We start from the raw sequence: 25419 nt of genomic DNA on the forward strand, positions 1-25419 counted from the left end.
CAGAGGGGCGCCGAAGGGACTGGGCCCAGCGGCCGGTGGAGAGGGGCCGCGGAGAGGCGCAGGTGGCAGCTGGGCGGCAGAGCGAGCGCAGAGGCGGCGCGGTTTGTGCGGCTGGGCGGGGCCAGGCGCCGGGGACTGGGTGCGCCGGGGTCGCCGAGAGGCGGGAGCAGCCGCGGGGTCGGTCGCTGTCTGGGCTGCCCCAGTGGCTGTCGGCGCACTTCCGGGAACGCCTGGGAACCTCAGTAACCGCCTGATAGCGGCGCTGCCAGCTGGCCGGCGCGGGCTGCGAAGCGGGTGAGAGCGCAGGCCAGGCCAAAGCCCTGGTAGCCGCGCGGCGCGGGCCTGGGTCTGCGGCCATGGGGGCGTCCGCGCGGCTGCTGCGAGCGGTGATCATGGGGGCCCCGGGCTCGGGCAAGGGCACCGTGTCGTCGCGCATCACCACACACTTCCAGCTGAAGCACCTCTCCAGCGGGGACCTGCTCCGGGACAACATGCTGCGGGGCACAGGTGGGAGCTCTGGGCCCAGGGCCGGCCGTGCGCTGTCACCCGGGTCGGACTTTGCGTGCGAGGTGGCCGAAGCTGGGCACGCGGGTCCCAGGCTGCGGGCGCGGCATTTCCCTCCCGTCGCCCGGGACAGAGACCTCGGGCTGCTGAGCGACTGCGCCCCGAAACCTCCGGCCTCTGTGGGCCGCTTCGGGCGGGTTATGGGAGAGTGGGGCTGGGGAAGGTACTGGAAAGTTAGGTCAAGCTCGAAGTTCAGAGAGGAAAGGAAACCACCGGGCTTTGTTTCAGAGGCACTAGTCTTCCCAGTGGCAGCCACTCTTGGGGGTCCATCGAGCTGAGCTGCAGCTTATTCAACGTGCTGGTGCATTTAGAAGACTGGCATTAGCCCTGCTAGAGTTTGCTTGTTTTGTTCTCTTCTCTTCTTTTCTCCTCTCTTTCTTGTTTTCCTTTTTTTTTTTTTTTTTTTTTTTTTGGTGTGGTTAAGCTCTATGGGATCTTGTAGTTCTGACCTTTCCCCCATATTCCGAAGGCCAAGTATTATTTACCCTTGTTGCAGTCATAAAATTATCTCAAATTTTGATATCCCTAGATTTCGTAGACACGGAGGCTATTCTTACGCGTGGTTACATAAAATATTTTGTTTCTCATGCCAAATGAATTCTTACAGCTCAGCACGAAAGCCAGTTAACAATCTACACTATACAATGGGTGAATTTGTGGTATGCAAATTCTCTCTTAAGAAGGTTGTTTTTGAAAAGCCAATAGCGGGAGTTTTTTTCTCAAAAAATGTTGACCTTACTTTTCAAAATAGAACCTGTTTTGAAACTCATTTTGAAACCCATTTACTATATAGAAATAATGCCTACACAAGGCCTTTTTCTTTCTTTTCTTTTCTTTCTTTCTTTTTTTTTTTTTTTGTAAGGATAAGAAACAGGATAGACGTGTATAGCATAAAAAACAACGCCGTCCTTCGTTCCCTACCTCAGTCCCATTCTTCGGGGGGGGGGGAACAGAGTTTCCTTCTAGAAAGGTTTACTTTGTAAGCACAGATACGTGTATCACTTATTTTCTTTTTCTTTTTTTGGTTTGTTTGTTTTTTGAGACGGAGTCTTGCTCTGTCGCCCAGGCTGGAGTGCAGTGGCGTGCTCTCGGCTCACTGCAACCTCTGCCTCCTGGGTTCAAGCAATTCTCCTGTCTCAGCCTCCCTGGTAGCTGGGACTACAGGCGCATGCCACCACGCCGGGCTAAATTTTGTATTTTTGGTAGAGATAGGGTTTCACTGTGTTAGCCAGGCTGGTCTCCATCTCCTGACCTCGTGATCCACCCACCTCGGCCTCCCAAAGTATTGGGATTACAGGCATGAGCCACCGCTCCCGGCCAAGGTGTGTCTTTTCTTGTATGTAATATGTGATCATACTATGTATATATACTCTGCATCAGTGTGGTTTCACTTCGTGTCTGGGATATATTTCACATGAAAACGGACACATCCATTTCATTCTGTTTTTGTAGGTATGTATTTTCAGAATCTAGTATGATTTATGTAACCAGTTCACACCTGTAATCCCAGCACTTTGGGAGGCTGAGGTGGACGGATCACTTGAGCTCAGCAGTTCTAGACCAGCCTGGGCAACATGATGAAACTGCGTCTCTATAAAAAATTCAAAAACAATTAGCAGGGCGCGGTGGCAGGCGCCTGTGGTCGTAGCTACTCGGGAGGCTGAGGTGGGAGAATCACTTGAACCTGGGAGGCGGAGGTTGCTGGGAGCCAAGATTGCAACACTGCACTCCAGCCTGAGCAAGACCCCATCTAAAAAAGAGAGAGAGAGAGAGAGAGAGAAAGAGAGAGAAAAAAAAGTTGTTTGACTTGCTTGCTAAATGTTGTTAATGCAACATATTGAAGTAGTTAGGTAACATTAAACAATCCCAGATACTGATACTGGTTGGGGTCAGGTTAACCAAAGTCTAAGAGAGTAGGCCTGGCACAGTGACTCATGCCTTTAATCCCAGCACTTTGGGGACTGAGGCAGGCAGATCACTTGAGGTCAGGAATTCAAGACCAGCCTAGGCAACATGGCGAAACCCCTGTCTCTACCAAAAATACAAGAAATTAGCTGGGCATGGTGGCTCGCGCCTGTGATCCCAGCTACTCAGGAGGCTGAGGTGGGAGAATCACTTGAGCCCGGGATGCAGAGGTTGTAGTGAGCTGAGATTGTGCCACTGTACTCCAAGCTGGGTGACAGAGTGATACCCTGTCTAAAAAAAAAAAAAAGGAAAAAAGTAAAGCATATTTATTGTAAAAGAAGGAAACTATATCTCTTTCATGCAAATATAAAAAAGGTAAATTAAGATCCTTTATAATTCTGCCTTGCCACACAGAGATGATTATAATTAACCCTTGGGTGCATTTTCTTTTATTCTTTTTTTTTATTTTTCTTTTTTATTTCTGTTGCATTTGTATTTGCAAAATGGTTAAATTCTAAAAACAAATTGTCATATTCTAAATGATAGGTTACTTTTTTATTCTCATTTATAGTGAGCATGTTCACACATCATTAACCAGTCTTAAAAACGATGTTTAAGCTGGGCGGGGTGACTCAAGCCTGTAATCCCAGCACTTTGGAAGGCTGAGGTGGGTGAATCACCAGAGGTTTGAGACCAGCCTGACCAACATGGCAAAACCCTGTCTCTACTAAAAATACAAAAATTAGCCAGGCATGGTGGTGGGCACTTGTAATCCCAGCTACTTGGGAGGCTGAGGCAGGAGAATCACTTGAACCTGGGAGGCACAGGTTGCAGTGAGCTGAGCTGGTACCCTTGCACTCCAGCCTAGGTGAAAAGAGTGGAACTCCATCTCAAAAAAAAAAAAAAAAAAGATGTTTAATTTTATCAAAGTTGTATGGTTATATTTATTTATTTATTTATTTATTTATTTATTTATTTATTTGTTATTTTTTGAGACGGAGTCTCGCTCTGTCCCTCAGGCTGGAGTACAGTGGCGCGATCTCGGCTCACTGCAAGCACTACCTCACGGGTTCACGCTGTTCTCCTGCCTCAGCCTCCCAAGTAGCTGGAACTACAGGCACCCGCCACCATGCCCGGCTAATTTTTTTGTGTTTTTAGTAGAGACAGGGTTTCACCATGTTAGCCAGGATGGTCTCGATTTCCTGACCTCGTGATCTGCCCACCTCGGCCTCACAAAGTGCTGGGATTACAGGTGTGAGTCACCGCACCCGGCCAAAGTTGTATTGTTATTAAACATTTTTATTGGACATGTATGTTGTTAACCATTGTTTATTATAATAAATACTGTTATGACGATCTCTGTACATAAACATTTGGCACATCTTTGCTTATTTCCTTCAAATAAATTCCTAGTATGGAATTTCTACAAATATGGTACTATCAAATACTACAACAGAAAGGTTGTTCCAATTTACTTTCCAGTCACTGTTTTATGAGGGTGCTATATTTTATAGCCCATGGCTGTATTTTATAGCTTAGGTTTAAAATCATCCCAGGAGATATGATAAGAACACTGGAAACATTAGGCAACTCATTGACAGTAGCAAAGCTGGAATGTAGATCATTACTGAAACCTGGAGTCAGGGAACTTGAATCTGACCTTAAGACATTTAGTCCAGTTCTCTCTTTTATTTTGTTTTATTTTTTTGAGATAGAGTCTCACTCTGTTGCCCAGGCTGGAGTGCAGTAGCACAATCTCGGCTTACTGCAACCTCCGACTCCTGGGTTCAAGCGATTCTCCTGCTTCCGCCTCCCAACTCAAGTAGCTGGGACTACAGGCTTGCACCACTGTGGCTGGCTAATATTTGTATTTTCAGTAGAGACGGAGTTTTGCCGTGTTGACAGGCTGGTCTCGAACTCCTGACCTCAGGTGATCCACCTGCCTCGACCTCCCAAAGTCAGGCCTCTCTTGAAGATGAAGAGACTGAGTTCAGGAGAAGAACCTGCTTGATAGTAAACAGTGTTTATTGGGGGATGAGGGTGAAAACGTAGATTTCCTTGTGTGCTAATTAAATACTCTTTTCTCTATGCAGTATTTCCCATACTGAGATTCATGAGATAGATGTGAATTAGACAATGAGATTCATGAGATAGACATTTTAGATAGATAAAAACTTTTTATCTATCTATTTCAAAGTAGATTTGAAACAGACACAAATCTAGCACACCAAAGCTGTATTTCATGAAAATTATAGCTATTAATTTTTAAAGCTAAGTCACTTTAAAGAAAACTATATAGTAAAGAACTGTATAGTAAACTATATAGTGAATAGTAGTTCAGCTATGGTAGAAATCATGAGGTTGACATGTGATTGCTCAGTCTGAGACACTGCACTGTAGCATAGTACTTCTCAGAGATGTAACCTTGGCTAGGTTTGGTGCCTCATGCCTGTAATCTCAGCACTTTGGGAGGCCGAGGCAGGAGGGTCATTTGAGCCCAGGAGATTGAGATTAGCTTGGGTAACATGGTGAGAACCCATCTCTACAAAAAATAAAAACATTAGCTGGATGTGGTGGCACACGCCTTAAGTCTCAGCTCTCTGAGAGGCTGAGGTGAGAGTACTGCTTGAACCCAGGAGTTCGAGGCTGCAGTGGGCTGTGATGGCACCACAGTACTCACAGTGACAGAATGAGACCCTGTCTCAAAAAAAAGGGAGACATAACCCTAGACTAGACGGCCAACCCTTATGAATCTCCTTTATCCTCATCTATATGCTGGGGCAGATGAATGTAGTGGATAATCTTCAAGACTTCTGTCAGTCCCTGGATTCTATATGTCTAACGAAACATTATTATGTATACCTATGGCACATAGGCATGCATAATTAGGATACTGATGGCAGGGCGGATTTTTTTTTTTTTTTGGAATGGTAAAACATTTAATTTGTAATAGGCAATTCTAAAAATATAAAAGGATATTTCATGAAAAGATTCTTCCAAGATATTTTATGCTTATACAACCAAAGATTTACCTATGCTTCTCTTTGTGTATGTGTTTTTTAAAACACAGATTATAGCATGCTGTATATACTGTTTTATGCCTTTAACAATATTGCTTTGCATATGGAGTACCCCATTTCATTTTTTTCTGATAGCTTTATTGAGATATAATTAATGTGCCATGTAATGTATCCATTTAAAGTATAAAACTCAGTGGACTTTTTGTATATTCACAGAGTTGTGCAGACATCACCAAAATCAACTTTTTTTTTTTTTGATATGGAGTCTCACTCGCTCTGTTGCCCAGGCTGGAGTACAGTGGCACGATCTCGGCTCAGTGCAACCTCCGCCTCCCAGGTTCAAGTGATTCTCCTGCCTCAGCCTCCTGAGTAGCTGGAATTACAGCCATGAGCCACCATGCCCAGCTAATTTTTGTATTTTTAGTAGAGATGGGTTTTCATCATGTTAGCCAGGCTGGTCTCGAACTCCCTACCTCAAGTGCTGGGATCACAGGCGTGAGCTACTGCGCCTGGCCTTCATCAATTTTAAATTAATATATTTTTTCTTTTAAGAAATTTTTTCTTTGTTCTTTTTAAAATATTTTTTTGGCTGGGCATGGTGGCTCACACTTGTAATTACAGCACTTTGGGAGGCCGAGGAAGGTGGATCATTTGAGGTCGGATTTGAGACCAGCCTGGTCAACATGGTGAGACCCCGTCTTTACTAACAATACAAAATAAAATTAGTTGGGTGTGGTAGCGGGTACCTGCAGTCCCAACTACTTGGGAAGCTGAGGCAGGAGAATGACTTAAGCTCAGGAGGCGGAGCTGCATTGAGCCAAGATCATGCCAATGCACTCCAGCCTGGGCAACACAGCAAAAACTGTTTTAAAAACAACAACAACAACAACAACAACAAAATATATATATATAAATACTTAATTTTGTATTTTCTTTCTTTTGTTTCCTCATAATCAATGGAATCCATTTTTCTTTTTTTATAATGGAGATGGGGTCTCACCATGTTGGTCCAGGCTTGTCATGAACTCCTAGCCTCAAGTAATCCTCCCTCCTTAACTTCTCAAGGTGTTGGGATTACAGGCATGAGCCACAGTGCTCAACCTTTTAAAAATTAATATTTTTTCTTTAATAATCAATTTTAGAACATACCCATCACCCCATAAAAGAAAGTTCATACCTATTAGCAGTCACTTCTGTTCCAACCCCGCTCCCCTCCACCTGAGCCTCTGGCAACACCAACTCTCCTCCTGTCTCTCTTGAGTTTTCTATACTGTACATTTTACACAAATGCAGTCATACAATATGTGATCTTTTCTGACTGGCTTCTTTCATTTAGCTTAGTGTTTTCAAGGCTCATCCACACTGTAGCATGTTTTAGTACTTCATTCTTTTTTATTGCTGAATACAATTCCATTTTATGGATGGGCCGTGTTTTATTTATCCATTCATAAGCTGGTGAACATGTGGGTTGTTTTCTCTTTTTCTGTTATCTTATGGGTGTACCATAGTTTGTTTAAATAACTTAAAGAACAATTTTTAAAAGGTAAGCCTGGTCGTGAATACTGTCTCAAAGAAAGTAGGCTTTTGCTAGATGGATATTTTTTAACAAAGTAAGTTAGGCCTTTTACAATTCCATGGCTAGAATCTAGTAGAATCCAGGGAGCTTGTCTGTCCATCTATCCATCTGTCCATCTAACCATTAATTCAGGCAACTATCCATGGATCCTTTAAGCATCAGATATGTGCTAGGTAGTGGAGACACGGAGAGGAACTGATTTCACTAGGTGCTCACAGAGTGTAGGCATGGGGGCAGGTGGGCAGATGGACATGTGTATTAGTCAGCTCAGGCTGCTGTAACACAATACCACACACTAGGGAAGGCTAAACCACAGGATTTATTTTCTTATAGTTCTGGAGGCTAGAAGTATAAAACCAAGGCACTGGCAGAGTTGGTTTCTGGTGAGGCCCTTCTTCCTGGCCTGCCTAGTTGCCTTCTCACTTTGTTCTCACATGGCCTTTCCTCTGTAAGCAGGCACCCCTGACATCTCATCCTCTTCTTATAAAGACACCAGGCTTATTGGATTAGTGCCCTCCCCTTATGACCTCATTTAATCTTTTTTTTTGTTTTTTTTGTTTTTTGTTTTTTGTTTTTTTTTGAGACGGAGTCTCACTCTGTCGCCCAGGCTGGAGTGCAGTGGCGCGATCTCGGCTCACTGCAAGCTCCGCCTCCCAGGTTCACGCCATTCTCCTGCCTCAGCCTCCTGAGTAGCTGGGACTACAGGCGCCCGCCACCGCGCCAGGCTAATTTTTTGTGTTTTTAGTAGAGACGGGGTTTCACCGTGGTCTCGATCTCCTGACATTGTGATCCGCCCGTCTCGGCCTCCCAAAGTGCTGGGATTACAGGCATGAGCCACCGTGCCCGGCTCCATTTAATCTTAATTACCTCCTTTAAATCCCTATTTCCAAATATCGTCACACTGGGGGTTAGGTTCCATCATACAGATTTAAGGGAGACGTAATTCCGTCTATAACAACATGTAAACAGATAGTCATTGGTGTGATAGGTGTTGCAATAGAGACAAGTCTGTGACATTTGGAAGTTCAGAGTGGGAGCTTCCAGTTCCATAGGAGGTTGAGGGACACTTGACCATGAAGGGCCTTTTAGGATGTGTGTTGAAAAATGTGTAAGAGCTTACCATGGGGCTTGGGTAAAGGCTAGGAGGATCCATGTATATAGAGCTCCTTGCTGGGGTGTGGTTTCAGGCTGAAGTGCCAATGGGGAGGATGAGGGAGGAGGAGAAATAAAATGAGGCTGGACCCAGGTGGGCATTTATGTAATTGTCAAAATCAGGATTTATCCGAAGCAGAGTGAACGGGAAGGGGAGTATAGGCCTGGAACAGGAACTCTTTCTGGATGCTTCACTGAAGAGGAGAGCGATTGGGTGATGGTTAGCGGGAGGAACAATGGTCAAGGGAGGTTTTCATTTTTAATATAATTCTTGTGAAATATTCCATGCATCAGAGTATTACAAGGTCTATGTATGGTTAGAAGAATAATAAAACGAACATCATTTACGTGTCACCAGAGGGAAACAAGGACTTTGGGGGCCTTCCAGTTCCCCTTCCATGCACATCTCCTTCCTGCTTCCCAGAGGTAACCACTTTGTTGACTCAAGTGTTTATTATTTGAGAAAAGTTTTTTTACAAGCCCATGATAGGGCATAAAGCTATCATTTAATTTCCTGATATTCTCCTAGTTTTATTTTGTTTCAACACAGTTTTAAAGTTAAGTTTTATGTCATTTATAATGATTTTAAAAGCAATTTTGGCAGGAACTAGGTTAATTCTCTGTAGCCTTTTCTCTTGGCACATGTGAAAGAGAACTGCTGGTTGGGGGGTGGCTCACCCCTGTAATCCCAGCAATTTAGGATGCTAAGGCAGGAGGATCACTAGAGTCCAGGAGTTTGAGACCAGCCTGGGCAACATAGTGAGACCCCTATCTCTATAAAATAAATAAATAAATAAATTAGCCAGGCATGATGGTGCTTATCTGTAGCCCTAGCTACTTGGGAGGCTAAGCTGGGAGGATCGCTTGAGCCCAGGGGTTTGAGACTGCAGTGAGTTATAAACATGCCACTGCATTGGCTCTTTGAAAAAAAAAAAAAGAGAGAGAGAGAGAACTGTTATTTACAGTTTGGTCAGGTCCCTCTTTTGTGCTTCATAACTGCTCAAACAGTAAGTTTGAATAAGCTTATTCAGATATGAGGTGTGGTTGATTTGGGTAACATGAACTTTAAAGGGAGCTACAGAATTTAAAATGACTTTTTATGTAATATAAAGGTTTATTTCTCATAGTAATGTCTCCATGTTTTAGGATTTCTAGTTATTATCCTCAAAAGTTGGTTTTGAGTTTCCCTTTCTCTAACCTTCTTTTCTTATTTTTGTGTATAACATTGTAGAAAATTAGCTTATTATAAATAATTTACTTTTGAACTGCCTTTTGTGTTTTGTGGAAGTGCCCACATTTGTTAATTTTTGAATCAAAAAAGGAAATATAGTTGGCCTTGAACAACTTCCGGGTTAGGGCTGCTGATTCCTAGTGTAGTCGAAAATCCACGTGTAACTTCTGACATCCCCAAAACTTAAATATCCTACCGTTGACCAGAAGCCTTACCAATGACATACACAGTTGATTCACACATATTTTATATGATATATGTATTGTATACTGTATTCTTATAATAAAGCAAGCGAGAGAAAAGAAAATGTTATTAAGAAATTATCAGCCATGTGCAGTGTCTCATGCCTGTAATCCTAGCACTTTGGGAGGCCAAGATGGGAGGATCACAAGACTCCATCTCTACAAAAAATAAAAAAAAAATTAGCCGGGCATTGTGGCATGTGCCTGTTTTCCCAGCTACTTGGGAGGTTGAGGTGGGAGGATCACTTGAACCCAGCAAATCGAAGCTTCAGTAAGCTATGATCACACCACTGCAGTCCAGCATGGGTGTCAGAGCGAGACCCTGTCTCTAAAAACGAAAATCATAAGAAAATATATTTACTGTTTGTTAAATGGAAGCGGATCATCATAAAGATCTTCATCCCCATTGTCTTCATGTCAAGTAGACTGAGGAAGAGGAGGGGTCAGTTTTGTTGTCTCAAGGGTGGCAGAGGCACAGGTGGACCCATGCAGTTCAAACCCATGTCGTTCAGGGGTCCACTCTAGAATTTTTATGAGGAGTCTGTTAAGATGTAATATTAAATGTAGGTAATCAAATGGATAAAACTTTACCATATCTCCAGAGAACATGCTGGTTGTCTTTGCATATAATTTTGGGAGGGGGTAAATATATTTGAAAGGTAGTATGCAAACTGCTTAGACTCGGAATTAGGGAGTTAAGTCTTTTTTTTTTTTAATAAGCTTCAACTGAAGCATTATAGGCTCCAGGTTTTAATAAATATTGTGGATAAATGCTTATTGATATAGAAATATGTTCATTATATATATACCATGAAGTACTGTGCAGCCATAAAAAAGAACAAGATTATGTCCTTTGCAGGGACATGGATGAAGCTGGAGGCCATTATCCTTAGCAAACTAACGCAGGAAGAGAAAACCAAATACCTCATGTTCTCACTTATAAGTGGGAGCTAAATGATGAGAACACATGGACACATAGAGGGGAACAATTCACACTGGGACCTTTCAGAGGATAGAGGCAGGGAGGAGGGAGAGGATCAGGAAAAATAACTAATGGGTACTAGGCTTAATACCTGGGTGATGAAATAGTCTGTACAACAAACTCCTACAACACAAGTTCACCTGTGTAACAAACCTGCACATGTACCCCTGAAAATATAATAAAAATTATAAAACAACAACAAGAACAATAAAATAAAAACACTTTACATTTGAAAAAGAGTGACAATATCAGTAGCTAAAACCAACATCAACAGTTACAAGACCATCCTTTCAGCCAAGTAAGGCAATCAAAAGATGTACAGATCAGGTAGCAGTCTTGATCAGTCAGGCATTCAAACTGGGTCCATAATGATCAAAGTGAAAGTTCACAGAGCAATTATAATTGAGAAGGTAAAAACTCATGTAACTTCCATTCAATACTGCAATTTAAAAATAGATTTTTTCACAATAACCGTATACAAGATAATATATTTAACACATAAAAGAGAAAAATAACAATTCTTTCTCATCACACAAAAATCTCTTTGGAATGTTAAAGATAATCTATTCTCAATGTCTTTCTTGTTCTAATTAAATCATACAAACATAAAAAAAGTTCGTGATAAATGAAAAACAGATTACTAGACTACACGTAGGATTATCTATCTATACGTTAACAAAACTAAAAAATACCTGGTTTTTGTTTTGTTTTTGTTTTTCCTGAGACAAGGTCTTGCTCTGTCACCAAGTCTGGAGTGCAGTAGTGCAATCATGGCTCACTGCAGCCTTGACCTCCTGGGCTCAAGCAATCCTCTCACCTCAGTTTCCTGAATAGCTGGGATCACAGGCAATGAAAATTTTTATATTATCATTAACAATAATTATCTCTGAGTAGTGATGAGACTATGAGTGTTTTTAAATTTTTTTTCTTACTGGGAATTTTTCATCTGTTCTATTTTTTAAAAAACAACATCGATTTAATTCACATACCATACAGTTACTCCTTGTAAAGTGTATGATTCAGTGATTTTTAGTGTATCCAAAGTTGTGAAACCATCACCTCCGTCAATTTTAGAACATTTTTATCGCTCCAAAAAGAAACCCTGTTCTCATTAGCAGTCATTACCCATTTCTCCCCAACCCTCCCAGCCTTTGGCAACTACTAATCTTCTTTCCATCTCTATAGATTTGCCTATTCTAAACATGTTATGCAAATGGAATCATACGATATGTAGTCTTTTGTGTCTTCTTTCACTGAGCATGTTTGAAGGTTCATCTATGCTGTAACATGTATCAGTACTTCATTTCTTTTTTTGCTGAATCATATTCCATTGTCTTGATATATCACGTTTTATTTATCTGTTCATCAGTTGATGGACATTTGAGTTGTTTCTACTTCTTGGTTATTTTAAATAATGCCACTATGAACATTCATTTACAAGTTTTTGTGTAGACATATTTCTTTTTCTTTCTTTCTTTTTTTTCTTTTTAAGAGACACAGTCTCTCTTTGTCACCCAGGCTGGAGTGCAGTGATGCAATCGTAACTCAACAGCAGCAGCCTTGAACTCCTAGGCCCAAGTGATCCTCCCACCTGAACCTCCCAAGTAGCTGGGACTACAGGTGTGCACCACCATGCCCGTATTTTTTTGATTTAGATGTAGGGTCTTGCTGTGTTGCCCAGGCTGGTCAGGAACTCTCAGGCTCAAGAAATCTTGCTGCCTTGACTCGCAAAATGTTGGGATTACAGGCATGAGCCACCATAGCTGGCCATATGTTTTTATTTCTCATGGGCATATAGCAAGGGGAGGAATTGCTATCTCTTATGGTAACTGTCTTTTTTTTTTTTTTTTTCCCGAGACAGGGTCTTGCTCTGTCACCCAGGCTGGAGTACAGTTGTGCGATCATGGCTCACTGCAGCACTGAGCTCCTGGGCTCAAGTGATCCTCCTGCCTCAACCTCCTGAGTAACTGGAACTAGAAACACATGCCAAGCACCCAGCTAATTTAAATAATTTTATTTAAGCTGGATGTGGTGGCTCACGCCTGTAATCCCAGCACTTTGGGAGGCAGAGGTGGGTGTATCACCCAAAGTCAGGAGTTCGAGACCAGCCTGACGAACATGGTGAAACACCATCTCTATTAAAAATACAAAATTAGCCAGGCGTGGTGGTGCATGCCTGTAACCCCAGCTACGCGGGAGACTGAGGCAGGAGAATCACTTGAACCCAGGAGGCAGAAGTTGCAGTGAGCCAAGATAGTGCTATTGTGCTCCAGCCTGGGCAACAGGAGCAAAACTCCGTCTCAAAAACAAACAAACAAAATTTATTTGTAGAGACATGGTCTTGCTGTGTTGCCCAGGCTAGTCTTGAACTCCTGGCCTCAAGTGAAATTCCTGCTTTGGCCTCCCAAAGTGCTGGGATTGCTGGTGTGAGCCACCTTGCAGGGCTTGGTAACTGTGTTCAACCTTTAAAAAAACTACCACACTGTTTTACAAATTGGCTACACCACTTTATAATCCTACTAGCAATGTATGAGGGTTATAGTTTCTCGACATTCTTACCAACACTTGTTTTTATTTATTTTTTTGTTTGAGACACAGTTTCACTCTGTCGCCCAGGCTGGAGTGCAGTGGTGCGATTCAGCTCACTACAACCTCCGCCTCCCAGGTTCAAGCAATTCTCCTGCCTCAGCCTCCCTGGTAGCTGGGACTACAGGCATATGCCACCACAGCCGGCTAATTTTTGTATTATTCGTAGAGACAGCATTTCACCACGTTGGTCAGGATGGTCTCGAACTCCTGACCTCAAAGTGATCCGCCTGCCTCGGCCTCCCAAAGTGCTGGGATTACAGGCATGAGCCACCGTGCCCGGCCTAACACTTGTTTTTAAAGGCATATATTGTTTTATTGTGCCTCACAGGTACTGTATTTTTTTTTTTTAACAAATCTAAGTTTTGTGGCAACTCGGTGTCGAGCAAGGCTGTTGGCCCCGTTTTTCTAATATGTGCTCCTTTCCCATTTCTGTTTCACATTTTTGGTAACTTTTGCAATATTTAAAATATTTTCATTATTATCATATCTGTTAAAGTGATCTGTGATCAGTGATCTTTGATGTTACTATTGTAATTGTTTTGGGGTGCCATGAACTACACCCATATAAGATGGCAAACTTAATTGATAAATGTTGTGTGTGTTCTGACTGCTCCACTAACCAGCCATTCCCTTGTCTGTCTCCCTCTCCTCGAGCCTCCCTATTCCCTGAGACACCACAATATTGAAATTAGGCCAATTAATAACCCTACAGTGACCTCTAAGTGTTCAAGTTAAAGGAAGAGAGTGGCACATCTTTCACTTTAAATCAAAAGCTAGAAATGATTAAGCTTAGCGAGGAAGACATGTTGAAAACCAAGACAGGCTGAAACTAGGCTTCTTGCACCAGTTAGCCAAGTTGTAAATGCAAAGGAAGACCTTGAAGGAAATTAAAAATGCTGCTCCAGTGAACACTGGAGCACAAGAAAGTGAAACAACCTTGTTGCTGATACGGAGAAAGCTTGAGTGGTTTAGATAGAAGATCAAACCAGCCACATCATCCCTTAAGCCAAAGCTCAATCCAGAGCAAGGCCCTAATTCTCTTCAATTCAGTGAAGGCTGAGAGATGTGTTGAAGCTGCAGAAGAAAAATTTGAAGCTACCAGAGGTTGGTTCATGAGGTTTAAGGAAAGAAGCTGTCTCTGTAACATGAAAGTGCAAGTGCTGATGCAGAAGCTGCAGCAAGTTATCCAGAAAAATCTAGCTAAGATCATTGATGAAGGTGTCTACACTAACAAACAGATTTTCAATGTAAACAAAACAGCCTTGCATTGGAAAAAAATGCCATCTAGGACTTCCATTGCTGGAGAAGAGAAGTCAATGCTTGACTTCAAAGCTTCAAAGGACAGGCTGACTCTCTTGCTAGGGACTAATGCCGCTGGTGACTTTAAGTTGAAGCCAATGCTTATTTACCATTCCAGAAATCCTAGGGCCTTGAGAATTATCTAAATCTGCCCTGCCTGTGCTCTGTAAATGGAATGACAAAGCCTGGATGACAGCACATCTGTTTATAGCATGGTTTACTGACTATTTGAAGCCCACTGTTGAGAACTATTGTTCAGAGAAAAAGATTCATTTGAAAATATTACTGCTCATTGACAATGCACCTGGTCACCCAAAAGCTCTGCTGGAGATACACAAGGAAATTCATGTTTTCATGCCTGCTGACATAACATCCATTCTGTGGCCCTTGGATCAAGGAGTAATTGCAACTGTCAAGTTTTATTATTTAAAAAATACATTTCATAAGGTTCAGCTGCTGTATAGATAGTGATTCCTCTGATGGATTTGGGCAAAGTAAATAGGAAAACTTAGGGAATGGATGCGCCATTCTAGATGCCAGGAAGAACACTCATGATTCAGGAAGAAGGTCAAAGTGTCAACATTAACAGGAGTTTGGAAGAAGTTGATTCCAACCCTCATGGATGACGTTAAGGGGTTCAGGCCTTCAGTGTAGGAAGTAATTACACATATGGTGGAAACAGCAAGAGAACTGGAATTAGAAGTGGAGCCTGAAGATGTGACTGGATTGCTGCAATCTCATGATAAAACTTGAATGGATGAGGAGTTGCTTCTAATGAATGGGCAAAGAACGTGGTTTCTTGAGATAGAGTCTAGTCCTGGTGAAGATGCTGTGAGCATTATTCAAATGGCAACAAAGGATTTAGAATATGACTTAAACTTAGTTGAAAAAGGAGCAGCGGGTTTGAGAGGATAGACTACAGTTTTGAAAGAAGTTCTACTGTGGATAAAATACTATCCCACAACACTACATGCATCAGAGAAGTTTTTGGTGAAAAGAAGAGTCAGTTGATGAGGCAGACTTTATTGTTGTCTTCTTTTACGCAATTGTCATAGCCACCTCATCGTTTAGCAACCTCTACCCTGATCAGTCAGCAGCCATCAGCCATGGAGGCAAGACCCTCCACCAGCAAAAAGATTAAGACTCGCTGAAGGCTCAGATGATCATTAACATTTTTTAGCAATAAAACTATTTTAAATTAAGGTAGGTACATTGTTATTTTAGACATAATGCTATTGCACTTAATAGTCTACAATGTAATGTAAATATATAACTTTTATATGCACTGAGAAACCAAAAAATTTGTGTGACTCACATATTCACTTTATTGTGGTGGTCTGGAACCAAACCCACAATATCTCCAGGGTAGGCCTGTATGTGTCTTTTTGACTATAACCATGTTCGTGAATGTGAAGTGGTATCTCATTGTGGCTTTCATTTGATTTCCCTAATGATTAAGGATGTTGATCATGTGTTCATGCGCTTATTGGCCATTTGTATATCTTCTTTGAAGAAATGTGTATTCAGATCCTATGCCCATTTAAAATTTTTTTAAATTGTTGAGTTGTGAGAGTTCTTTAGATGTTCTAGATACAATTCCTTACCAGATACATGATTTGCAAAATTTCTCTTCCATCCCATGCTATGCATTGTCTTTTCACTTCTTTTCTTTTCTTTTCTCTTTTCTTTTTTAAGAGATAGGGTTTCACCATATTGGCTAGGCTGGTCTTGAACTCCTGACCTCAGGTGATCCGCCCACCTCAGCCTCCCAAAGTGCTGAGATTGCAGGCAGGAGCCACTGCACCCGGCCTCACTTTCTTAATGGTGTTTTTTGAAGCACAAAGTTTTTAATTTTAATGAAGTCTAATGTATCTATTTTTTTTCCTTTGTTAGTTGTGTTCTTGGTTTGATATCTAGAAACCATTGCCTAATGCATAGTGATGAAGATTTATATGTGTGTTTTCTGTTAAGAGTTTTTAGGCTGGACACAGTGGCTCACACCTGTAATCCCAGCACTTTGGGAGGCCAAGGCGGGCAGATCATGAGGTCAGGAGTTCAAGCCTGGCCAACATGGTGAAACCCTGTCTCTGCTAAAAATACAAAAATTGGCTGGGCATGGTGGTGGGCGCCTGTAATCCCAGCTGCTTGGGAGGCTGAGGCAAGAGAATCACTTGAACCTGGGAGGGGGAGTTGGCAGTGAGACAAGATTACATCATTGCACTTCAGCCTGGGCGACAAGAGTGAGACTCCATCTCAAAAAAAAAAAAAAAAAAAAAAAAAAGGTTTAGTAGCTTTAGCGCTTACATTTAGGTTTATGACCTATATTGAGTTAACTTGTATACATAGTAGAGGTCCAACTTCTTTCTTTTTCATCTGGATATTTATTTGTCCCAGGAGCATTTGTTAAAAAGACTACTTTTTCTTCATTTATTTTGGCATCCTATTAAAAATCAGTTTACTATAAATTTTAAGGTTATTTCTGGACTTTCAATTCTATATTTTTTTTTGTTTTTTGTTTTTTGTTTTGAGACAGGGTCTCACTCTGTTGCCCAGGCTGGAGTGCAGTGGCATGATCATGGCTCACTGTAGCCTTGACCTCCTGGCTCAAGCAATCCGCCCGCGTCAGTCTCCTGAGCAGCTGAGACTATAGCCATGTGCCACCACACCCAGCTAATTTTTAAATCTTTTGTAGAGATGGGGTCTCACCATGTTGCCTAGACTGGTCTCAAACCCTTGGCTTTAGACATAGGTTTACTTCTTTTTTTCTGGATGCTTTTTATTTCCTTTTCTGGACTAATTGCCTTGGCTAGAATCTCTAATATTATATAGAAGTGGCAAGAGAATCTTTTCTTACCGCTTGTTCATATACTGATAAAATTAAGTACTTTATTAATTAACCCCATCTTCTAACCCATCTGTTGCAGCTGGTTGGGGATTTAGAAGAGGGCTTGGCCTGAAGAGTGAGAGGTGAGGGGAGAGGCCAATAACAGGTTTTTTTGGGAGTTGGCCCTAGAGAATTGCATGTTTTTACATTTTTTTTCCCAAATGCTGTTGATGAGGTTGAAGCTCTCCCTCCCGAGAGCAGTGGTCAAAAGCCTGGAGACAAAGAAGTTCACACATTAATATAAGGCTGTTTCAGTGTGTCCTGAGCTCTACATCTACCAAACCCTCTTCTAAGTGCAGTCTGCAAATCCAGCAGCACACCTGCCACATGACAGCCTGTGTCCATGCAGTTACTGTTCTTAGTTAAAAGCCTAAAGTTTCATGAATCTGACAATTTAGAATCTGTTTTGGGGTCAGTATGGCAATTCATACCAAGAGTTAGGAGAATGTTCATATATACCTTGACCCTTTAATCTGACATCTGGGAATTTATTCATTGCAAACAATCCCAAAGAGAAATAAAAAAAAAAAGAAAAGCAAAAAAACAAGAGTCTTTGGTGATGAGGAAAAATCAAGACTAATTTACACAATTTAAATGTCCAACAGTACTGCTGTAATAAAGTGTATTTTTATATATTTATTTCTAAATATATTTGGAGTGTAATATCGTTACCTGAAACAACTATATAAAACTACTGAAAAGTATTTACTAAATAATGCTAAGTGACAAAAAGAACATAAAATTGTAGATATGCAGATTATGATGGTATTACAGTTCTGAAGGATAGAAATAGTTTGGTAAGGGAACATGAAGAAATTAAAATGCTCTTGCATAAGAGTGACATATAGTTGTAGGTAATATTATTAAATTGTTCATAAATCATTTTCCAGAGTGTTTTGTTAATAAAAATATGACATAATCACAATGCTAATCTGGTTAAAAATGGAACTGTGTCACAATAGCAGCACCTGTTTTACAGGATTGGAAAAGTCTCTACAATAACATGATAGCAGGCATTTAAACTGAATCATTCAGAATAATGATGATTTCAAATTCTTATTTTAAAAGAAAATAATTTCGGCTATTTCATAGTTTTTTCTGGTAGAAAATAAAAGCCTTTGTTTTTATCAGAAAAGTTGGTGATGCACATTTTCACATAAGTATGCCATACAGACTTCCCCTTTGGGCAACTCATTCCGAGGTGCCTGGAATGGGATAAAACAAATGCACTTACTGATTTTTTTCCCCCTTTGCTGTAGAAATTGGCGTGTTAGCCAAGGCTTTCATTGACCAAGGGAAACTCATCCCAGATGATGTCATGACTCGGCTGGCCCTTCATGAGCTGAAAAATCTCACCCAGTATAGCTGGCTGTTGGATGGTAAGTGGAGTGTCGTGAGCATTTCACCTGCCCAAAATAATGAGTGCTGACAGGAGAATGAGCATTTCATGAGCTTCAGACGGACTTCAAGGATGGCGTTTGCAGGAGAGGGGTGCTTGGGACTATCCTGAAACCGGTCTTCTTCTCTGGGACCAGTTCTATATCCAAATGGAAAGAGGGAAGTGAATTGCATGATTTCTAAGATCCCATCAGTTATAACTTTAGTTCCTTTCCCCTTTCTTTGATAATATTCTGTGATATGGGAGGATCACCACAGAAGAAGCAGGACCCAAGAGTAATTTACAATAATCTGTAAACTTTCTCTAGCCAGAGGTATGGCAGAATCCTTGAGGGTAGGTTGATTTTTAGTTTTGTTAATATAGAGAGGACACGAGATTTGTTTCAGTTGAGTCCAGAGTTCTCACTAAAACTGGGATAAACTTGGGATAAGCCTTTTCTTCAAGAAGATCTGAGTCATAATATCCTTTTTTGGAAGAGGGTAGCTAATCTAGTCTTCTCTCCTACTCAACCCCATTCACCCACCTTTGCACACAGGCATGCATGCACTCAGTGCTGCCCTCACCAAGCCCTGCAGCCCTGACTTGCTTGCTTTATCTAAGAAGGTTCTGAAGTCCTTGTCCTTGTGGAAAGTACATTCTAGTAGAAGACAAGTAGTAATCAAGTAAACGAAAACTTGGATAAGCCCAGATATAAGTGCTAAAAGGTAAATTAGAAGTTGATGTGGACCAGAAGCAGTAGTTCACGCCTGTAATTCCAACACTTTGGGAGGCCAAGGTGGGTGGATCACCTGAGGTCAGGAGTTCAAGACCAGCCTGGCCAACATGGTGAAACCCCATCTCTACTAAAAATACAAAAATTCGCCGGGCGTGATGGCGCACACCTGTAACCCCAGCTGTTTGGGAGGCTGAGACAGGGGAATTGCTTGAACCAGGAGGCGGAGCTTGCAGTGAAACGAGATCGCACCACTGCACTCCAGCCGGTGTGACAGAGCGAGACTCCGTCTCAGAAAAGAAAAAAAGAATTTGATGTGAACAGGGAGTAATGTAGTGGAGAGGTAGGCAGTTTTTTTTTTTCTTTTCAGTTGAGACAGTGCCTGGCTCTGTTGCCCAGGCTGGAGTGCAATGGCGTGATCTCTCACTGCAACCTCCTCCTCCCCAGTTCAAGTGATTCTCCTGCCTCAGCCTCCTGAGTAGCTGGGATTACAGGTGCCCACCGCCACACGTGGCTAATTTTTGTATTTTTAGTAGCGATAGGGTTTCACTATGTCAGCCAGACTGGTCTCAAACTCCTGGCCTCAAGTAATCTGCCCTCCAAAAGTGCTGGGATTACAAGTATGAGCCATCACACCTGGCCTCTTCCCCTTTTTAAAACAAAATATGTTGTATGGTTCAGAATTAAAAATTTTGTTTTAAAAAGTTTAATGAAAAATCTTGCTTCTTTATGAGATGGAAGGGCCTGAAAAACATTCCCGTTTGTGGGAGGTCTTGAGGAATGAGTAGGATTACATGGGTGGAGAGACAGGTCATCTTTGGCAGCAGGAAGAAGGTAAACTAAGGTAGGTTGGTGATGCTGCCCCAGGAAAGTGTCAAGTCATGCATGACACCAACCCACAGTAAGCAGTAAGGGTCTCGGGGGAAAGCCAAAGACTGAGCCAGATGGGACAGGCCGGGAATGTGAAGCACTAATGTTTGTGATTTTGTCATTGTTCTATTGCAAAAATACCTTTTCCTTTTAAAAAATTAAGAAAGTTGTAAATGTTTCACAGAGAGGCTCAAAATCCTTAATGATCGCATCCTTTAGTAACAATTACTTTTAATTTCTTGGTATGTAATTCATCAGGATTTTTTGCATAATTAGTGATTTAAAAACATATACATACACATTCAGAAATGTACAGTTGTCCCTCAGTAGCCTCAGGGGTATCGATTCCATCCACCTCCTGTGGATACCAAATCCATGCATGCTCAAGTTCCTTATATAAAATGGTGTAGTGTTTGCATGTAACATCTGCTTAGCCTCCGGTGTACTTTAAATCATCTCCAGATTTCTTGTAATATCTAATACAATGTAATTGCTATGTGAAGAGTTGTTATAATGTATTATTTAGGGAATAGTGACAAGAAAAATAAGTCTACATCTTCAGTACAGGTGCAACTATCCATTTTTTTTTTCTGAATACTTTTGATCTGAAGTTGGTTGAATGCCCAGATGTGGAACCCACAGATGCTACTATATTTGGTATAAGATGTGAGTTAAGTTTCTAGCTCCCCTCCCCACAAGTAGTATCTAATATTGTTATATATATTTTTGTATAATACATACACACATACACATACCATGTTTTGCATTTTGCTTTTTCATTGAATAAATCTATATTTAACACATAGATTTGCCTCATGAAATAAAAGATGCATGGGCTTGCATTTTGTGTCTGTATCATAATTTGACTAATCTACTGAGGAACATTTGGGTAAGACAGCTTGTGTTCAAATTCCACTTCCATCACTTTGTGAGCTTTGTGAGCTAAAGTAAGTTACCTAGCCTCACTGTACCTCAGTTTCCTCATTCATAAAGTGGGAATAATAAAGTATGTCTCTTAGGGTTGTTATGATGGTTAAAAGAAATGATCCTTGTAAAACATTTCACATACAGTACTTTGCATCTAGAAAGTGCTCAAGATTTAGCTGTTAAACTCCATTTATTATTATTAAATGTACTAAAATTGTTTTCACCAGGATGACTTACTTCAGTGTAAATTTTATAATATTTTTATTTTATAAAATTATATAGATTGAGATTTTGCCATTATAAGCTTTCTTTGGGGGCTATTATTTCTCCCAAATCCAGGTTTCCTGGGTATAGTTTTAGTCATTATCACTGTCATTTTAGCACATTATAAGGTCTGTTTTTCCACATTTCATTGTTAATAAGAAAACGTAATTTTTCAGACATTATTTTTGCTCTAACAAATTATGCATGTGCAGTTTTAACTTTTTTTTTTTTTTTTTTTTTTTAATGGAGACAGTGTTTTGCTCTGTCACCAGGCTGGAGTACAGCAGTGTCATCATGGCTTATTGCAGCCTTGATCTCCTGAGCTCAGGCGATCCTCCTGCCTCAGCCTTCTGAGTAGCTGGGACCACAGGCATGTGCCACTATGCCTGGCTATTTTGTTGATGTTTTTATTTATAGAGAAGGGGTCTTGCTATGTTGCCCAGGCTGGTCTCAAACTCCTGGGCTCAAGGAATCCTCCTGCCTTAGCCTCTCAAAGTGCTGGTATTACAGGTGTGAGCCACCATGCCTGGCCTAACTTTTGTCATTTTTGAAAATATATTATTTTGGCTGGGCGCGGTGGCTCAAGCCTGTAATCCCAGCACTTTGGGAGGCCGAGACGGGTGGATCACGAGGTCAGGAGATCGAGACCATCCTGGCTAACATGGTGAAACCCCGTCTCTACTAAAAAATACAAAAAAACTAGCTGGGCGAGGAGGCAGGCGCCTGTAGTCCCAGCTACGTGGGAGGCTGAGGCAGGAGAATGGCATAAACCTGGGAGGCGGAGCTTGCAGTGAGCTGAGATCCGGCCACTGCACTCCAGCCTGGGCGACAGAGCAAGACTCTGTCTCAAAAAAAAAAAAAAAAGAAAATATATTATTTCTACTAATTTTAATTTTTTTTCTGGTATTCTGGACAAAATGTCCTTAGTAACAACATTGCAAAGTCAAAAGTTTGTGATCAAAGTATTATTTTAAATTCCCTAATATGTTTGGGTGTATTTCTGAATTCACTCATCAGGTACATTTGCCTGTCTATTTTTGAACTACATTGTTTAGCTATATAACACATCTGCTTATCTGTTAGGGTTTTGACCTTTTGCATTAATAGTGTTTCTTTAGCTGGACTTTAGTTTCATTTTGTCGTATTTCAGAAATAGCCTCTGGAGTGTTTGTTAGTTTTTGAGAAGGAGTCTCGCTCTGTCACCCAGGCAGAGTGCAATGGTGTGATCTTGGTTCACTGCAACCTCCCCTCCCGGGTTCAAGCGATTCTCCCACCTCAGCCTCCCAACTAGTTGGGATTACAGGCACCTGCCATCATGCACGGCTAATTTTTGTATTTTTTTAGAGATGGGATTTCACCATGTTGGCTAGGCTGGTCTTGAACTCCTGACCTCAGGTGATCCGCCCTCCTCGGCCTCCCAAAATACTGGGATTACAGGCGTGAGCCACTGCACCTGGCCAGCCTCTGGAATTTGAGTGAAGATCATGAGTTCAGTTTGAGTTTAAAGGCAGGAAAAGTCCTGTGTCCCAGTTAGAGGTAGCAGGCAGGAGGAATTCTTTGTTATTTGGGTGAGGGTCAGCCTTTTGTTCTATTCAGGCCTTAAAATTGATTAGATAAGGCCCACCCATATTAGGAAGGGCAATATACTTTATCAGTCTGCCTATTTACATGATAATTTCATAGTAAGAGCAGCCTGACAGATATACCCAGAATAATATTTGCCAAATATCTGGGCACTCATGCCCTCGTCAAGTTGACAGGTCACCATCACAGTTGCACTGCAGCTGTGATCAGCCTGCCTGGTGAGCCTCATTCCTTTTGTTCAGATTGTCCAACATTAATGCTTTTTCTTTCTTCTGTCTCCACCTCCCCCTCCACCTATACTTCCTTTCTTTTTTCTTTTTCTTTTTTACTTTATAAAGGTTTTCCAAGGACCCTTGCACAGGCAGAAGCCCTAGACAGAGCTTATCAAATCGACACAGTGATTAACCTGAATGTGCCCTTTGAGGTCATTAAACAACGCCTTACTGCTCGCTGGATTCATCCCGCCAGTGGCCGAGTCTACAACATTGAATTCAACCCTCCCAAAACTGTGGTGAGTAGTTGTTGTGGCACTGTCATATAGCATACTGTCCCTGAGTCCTCTTGCCCTAACAGACATAAGTTTAGTGAACTTGGAAATCTTCTGCCAGACCAAAACTCCCGAGGGTATATTCTCAAGTTACTTGGTATCGTTGACTGATATAGTCCACTGAGCTTGGTGCTAAAGGTGCCCCAGGAGCAACAGGGGTTTGTTACTCATTCAAAAACATTTGTTGATTTCCTACTCTGCCAAGGAGTGTGTTAGGAGTTGGGCTGATAGAGATTCATAACACCTTGGTTTATTTAGGACTTGCAGTTAAAATTCCCAGTTTATAGCTGAATCTTTTTGTATATATACGAACTTACTTAGAGGCTGCTTAGAAAACCTTTTACTCTAAGGCTAAAGTGACTGATAACTGTGGAAATGAAACTGGCGTCCCCTGTTTCTGTTGCGATGATCTCTCTTGAGGTTGAATTCCATTTACTTAAAAGTTAGCACATTTTTGTGCTTGGTACTTGCACAGAGATGTTTGTTTAAAAATAATTGAACTGCTTATGAAAATATCCTTCAGAAATATGATATCTGATACTAGTCTCTTCTAATCCTGTTTAGGGCATTGATGACCTGACTGGGGAGCCTCTCATTCAGCGTGAGGATGATAAACCAGAGACGGTTATCAAGAGACTAAAGGCTTATGAAGACCAAACAAAGCCAGTCCTGGAATATTACCAGTGAGTTTTTGCTTTTCAGAACTTCTCTTGCATAGTGGTGCACTAAGTCTAGTTTTGATTTTCCTTCCTCTACAGCTGAAATGCTAAAATGCCAAAAGGCCCAGTTCACATGGGCTTAAGTAATAAAGGAAATACATTAACTTGTGTAACAGAAGTCCAGAAGGTAAGTTGGGCTTCAGTCACACCTGGGTTTGATCAGTGTAGCCATTCTCTTGGTTTTGCCTTCCTGTGTGTATTGGCTTTGTCCTTAGGCTTCCTGCATGGTAGCAGACATTTGCAGGAACAGCCAGGGCTTCCTTTTCTATGAAGGGCTGAGGGGTAACCTTTCCTCCAGTGAATAGAAGCCCAGAGCACCACTCAGATGGAGCCAACTTGAACTGCAGTCAGGGAATGCCTGGCACTTACTGTTACAGGCTTGGGTTACTGCCCACTGCAGAACCAGTCATTGGGGTGGGAATGGTTACACTAATTACACTGACCAGTCCACATCTAGAGTTGGTAGTGCGACAGTCTCACCCAAACTCTGCTATGTGCAGATGTTCCGCAATTTACAATGAAATTACGTCCTGATAAATCCATTGTAATTTGAAAATACCAAGCACCATAACTTAGCCTGCCTTAAACGTGCTCAGAACACTTAGATTAGCCTACAGTTGGGCGAAATCATCTAACACAAAGCCTGTTTTGTAATAAAGTGTTGAATATCTCACATAATTTGCTGAATATTGTACTGAAATTGAAAAGCAGAATGATCGTACAGGTGCTCGAGGTACAATTTCTACTGAATGCATGTTGCTTTCGCACCATCATAAAACTGAAAAACCCTGCATTGAATCATTGTAAGCTGGGGATCGTCGGTAGCAGAGGGAGGGCTGGAATGAATGCTGGGAAGGCAAACCTAATATTGCCCACCACATTTGCCAATACAGGATGCTATGGTGTGGAAGAATGTCAGATGGCGGCTAATCCCTCTGACTCTGTAATTGGCT

At 41.6% G+C, this 25419-nt stretch overlaps 1 protein-coding gene across 3 annotated transcripts in view; it reads left to right on the forward strand.

Annotated features, from left to right (window-relative positions):
- The first annotated feature begins 214 nt into the window (after positions 1-214).
- The window catches only part of AK3 (adenylate kinase 3), a 31134-nt gene continuing 5929 nt past the window's right edge, over positions 215-25419 (forward strand). Inside the window, exons 1-5 of one of the 3 annotated variants that reach the window (XM_045373215.3) lie at positions 215-294; positions 17485-17527; positions 18704-18823; positions 23539-23711; positions 24312-24430. In XM_045373215.3, coding sequence (XP_045229150.1) covers positions 18763-18823; positions 23539-23711; positions 24312-24430 — 353 coding nt within the window. In that variant the 5' untranslated portion in view covers positions 215-294; positions 17485-17527; positions 18704-18762. Of the gene's footprint in view, positions 508-17484; positions 17528-18703; positions 18824-23538; positions 23712-24311; positions 24431-25419 lie in introns of all 3 variants that reach the window. The other 2 variants (XM_045373213.3, XM_045373214.3) reach the window with 2 other exon arrangements.

Source organism: Macaca fascicularis, chromosome 15, assembly GCF_037993035.2.
Source record: "Macaca fascicularis isolate 582-1 chromosome 15, T2T-MFA8v1.1".
NCBI classification, from domain to species: domain Eukaryota; kingdom Metazoa; phylum Chordata; class Mammalia; order Primates; family Cercopithecidae; genus Macaca; species Macaca fascicularis.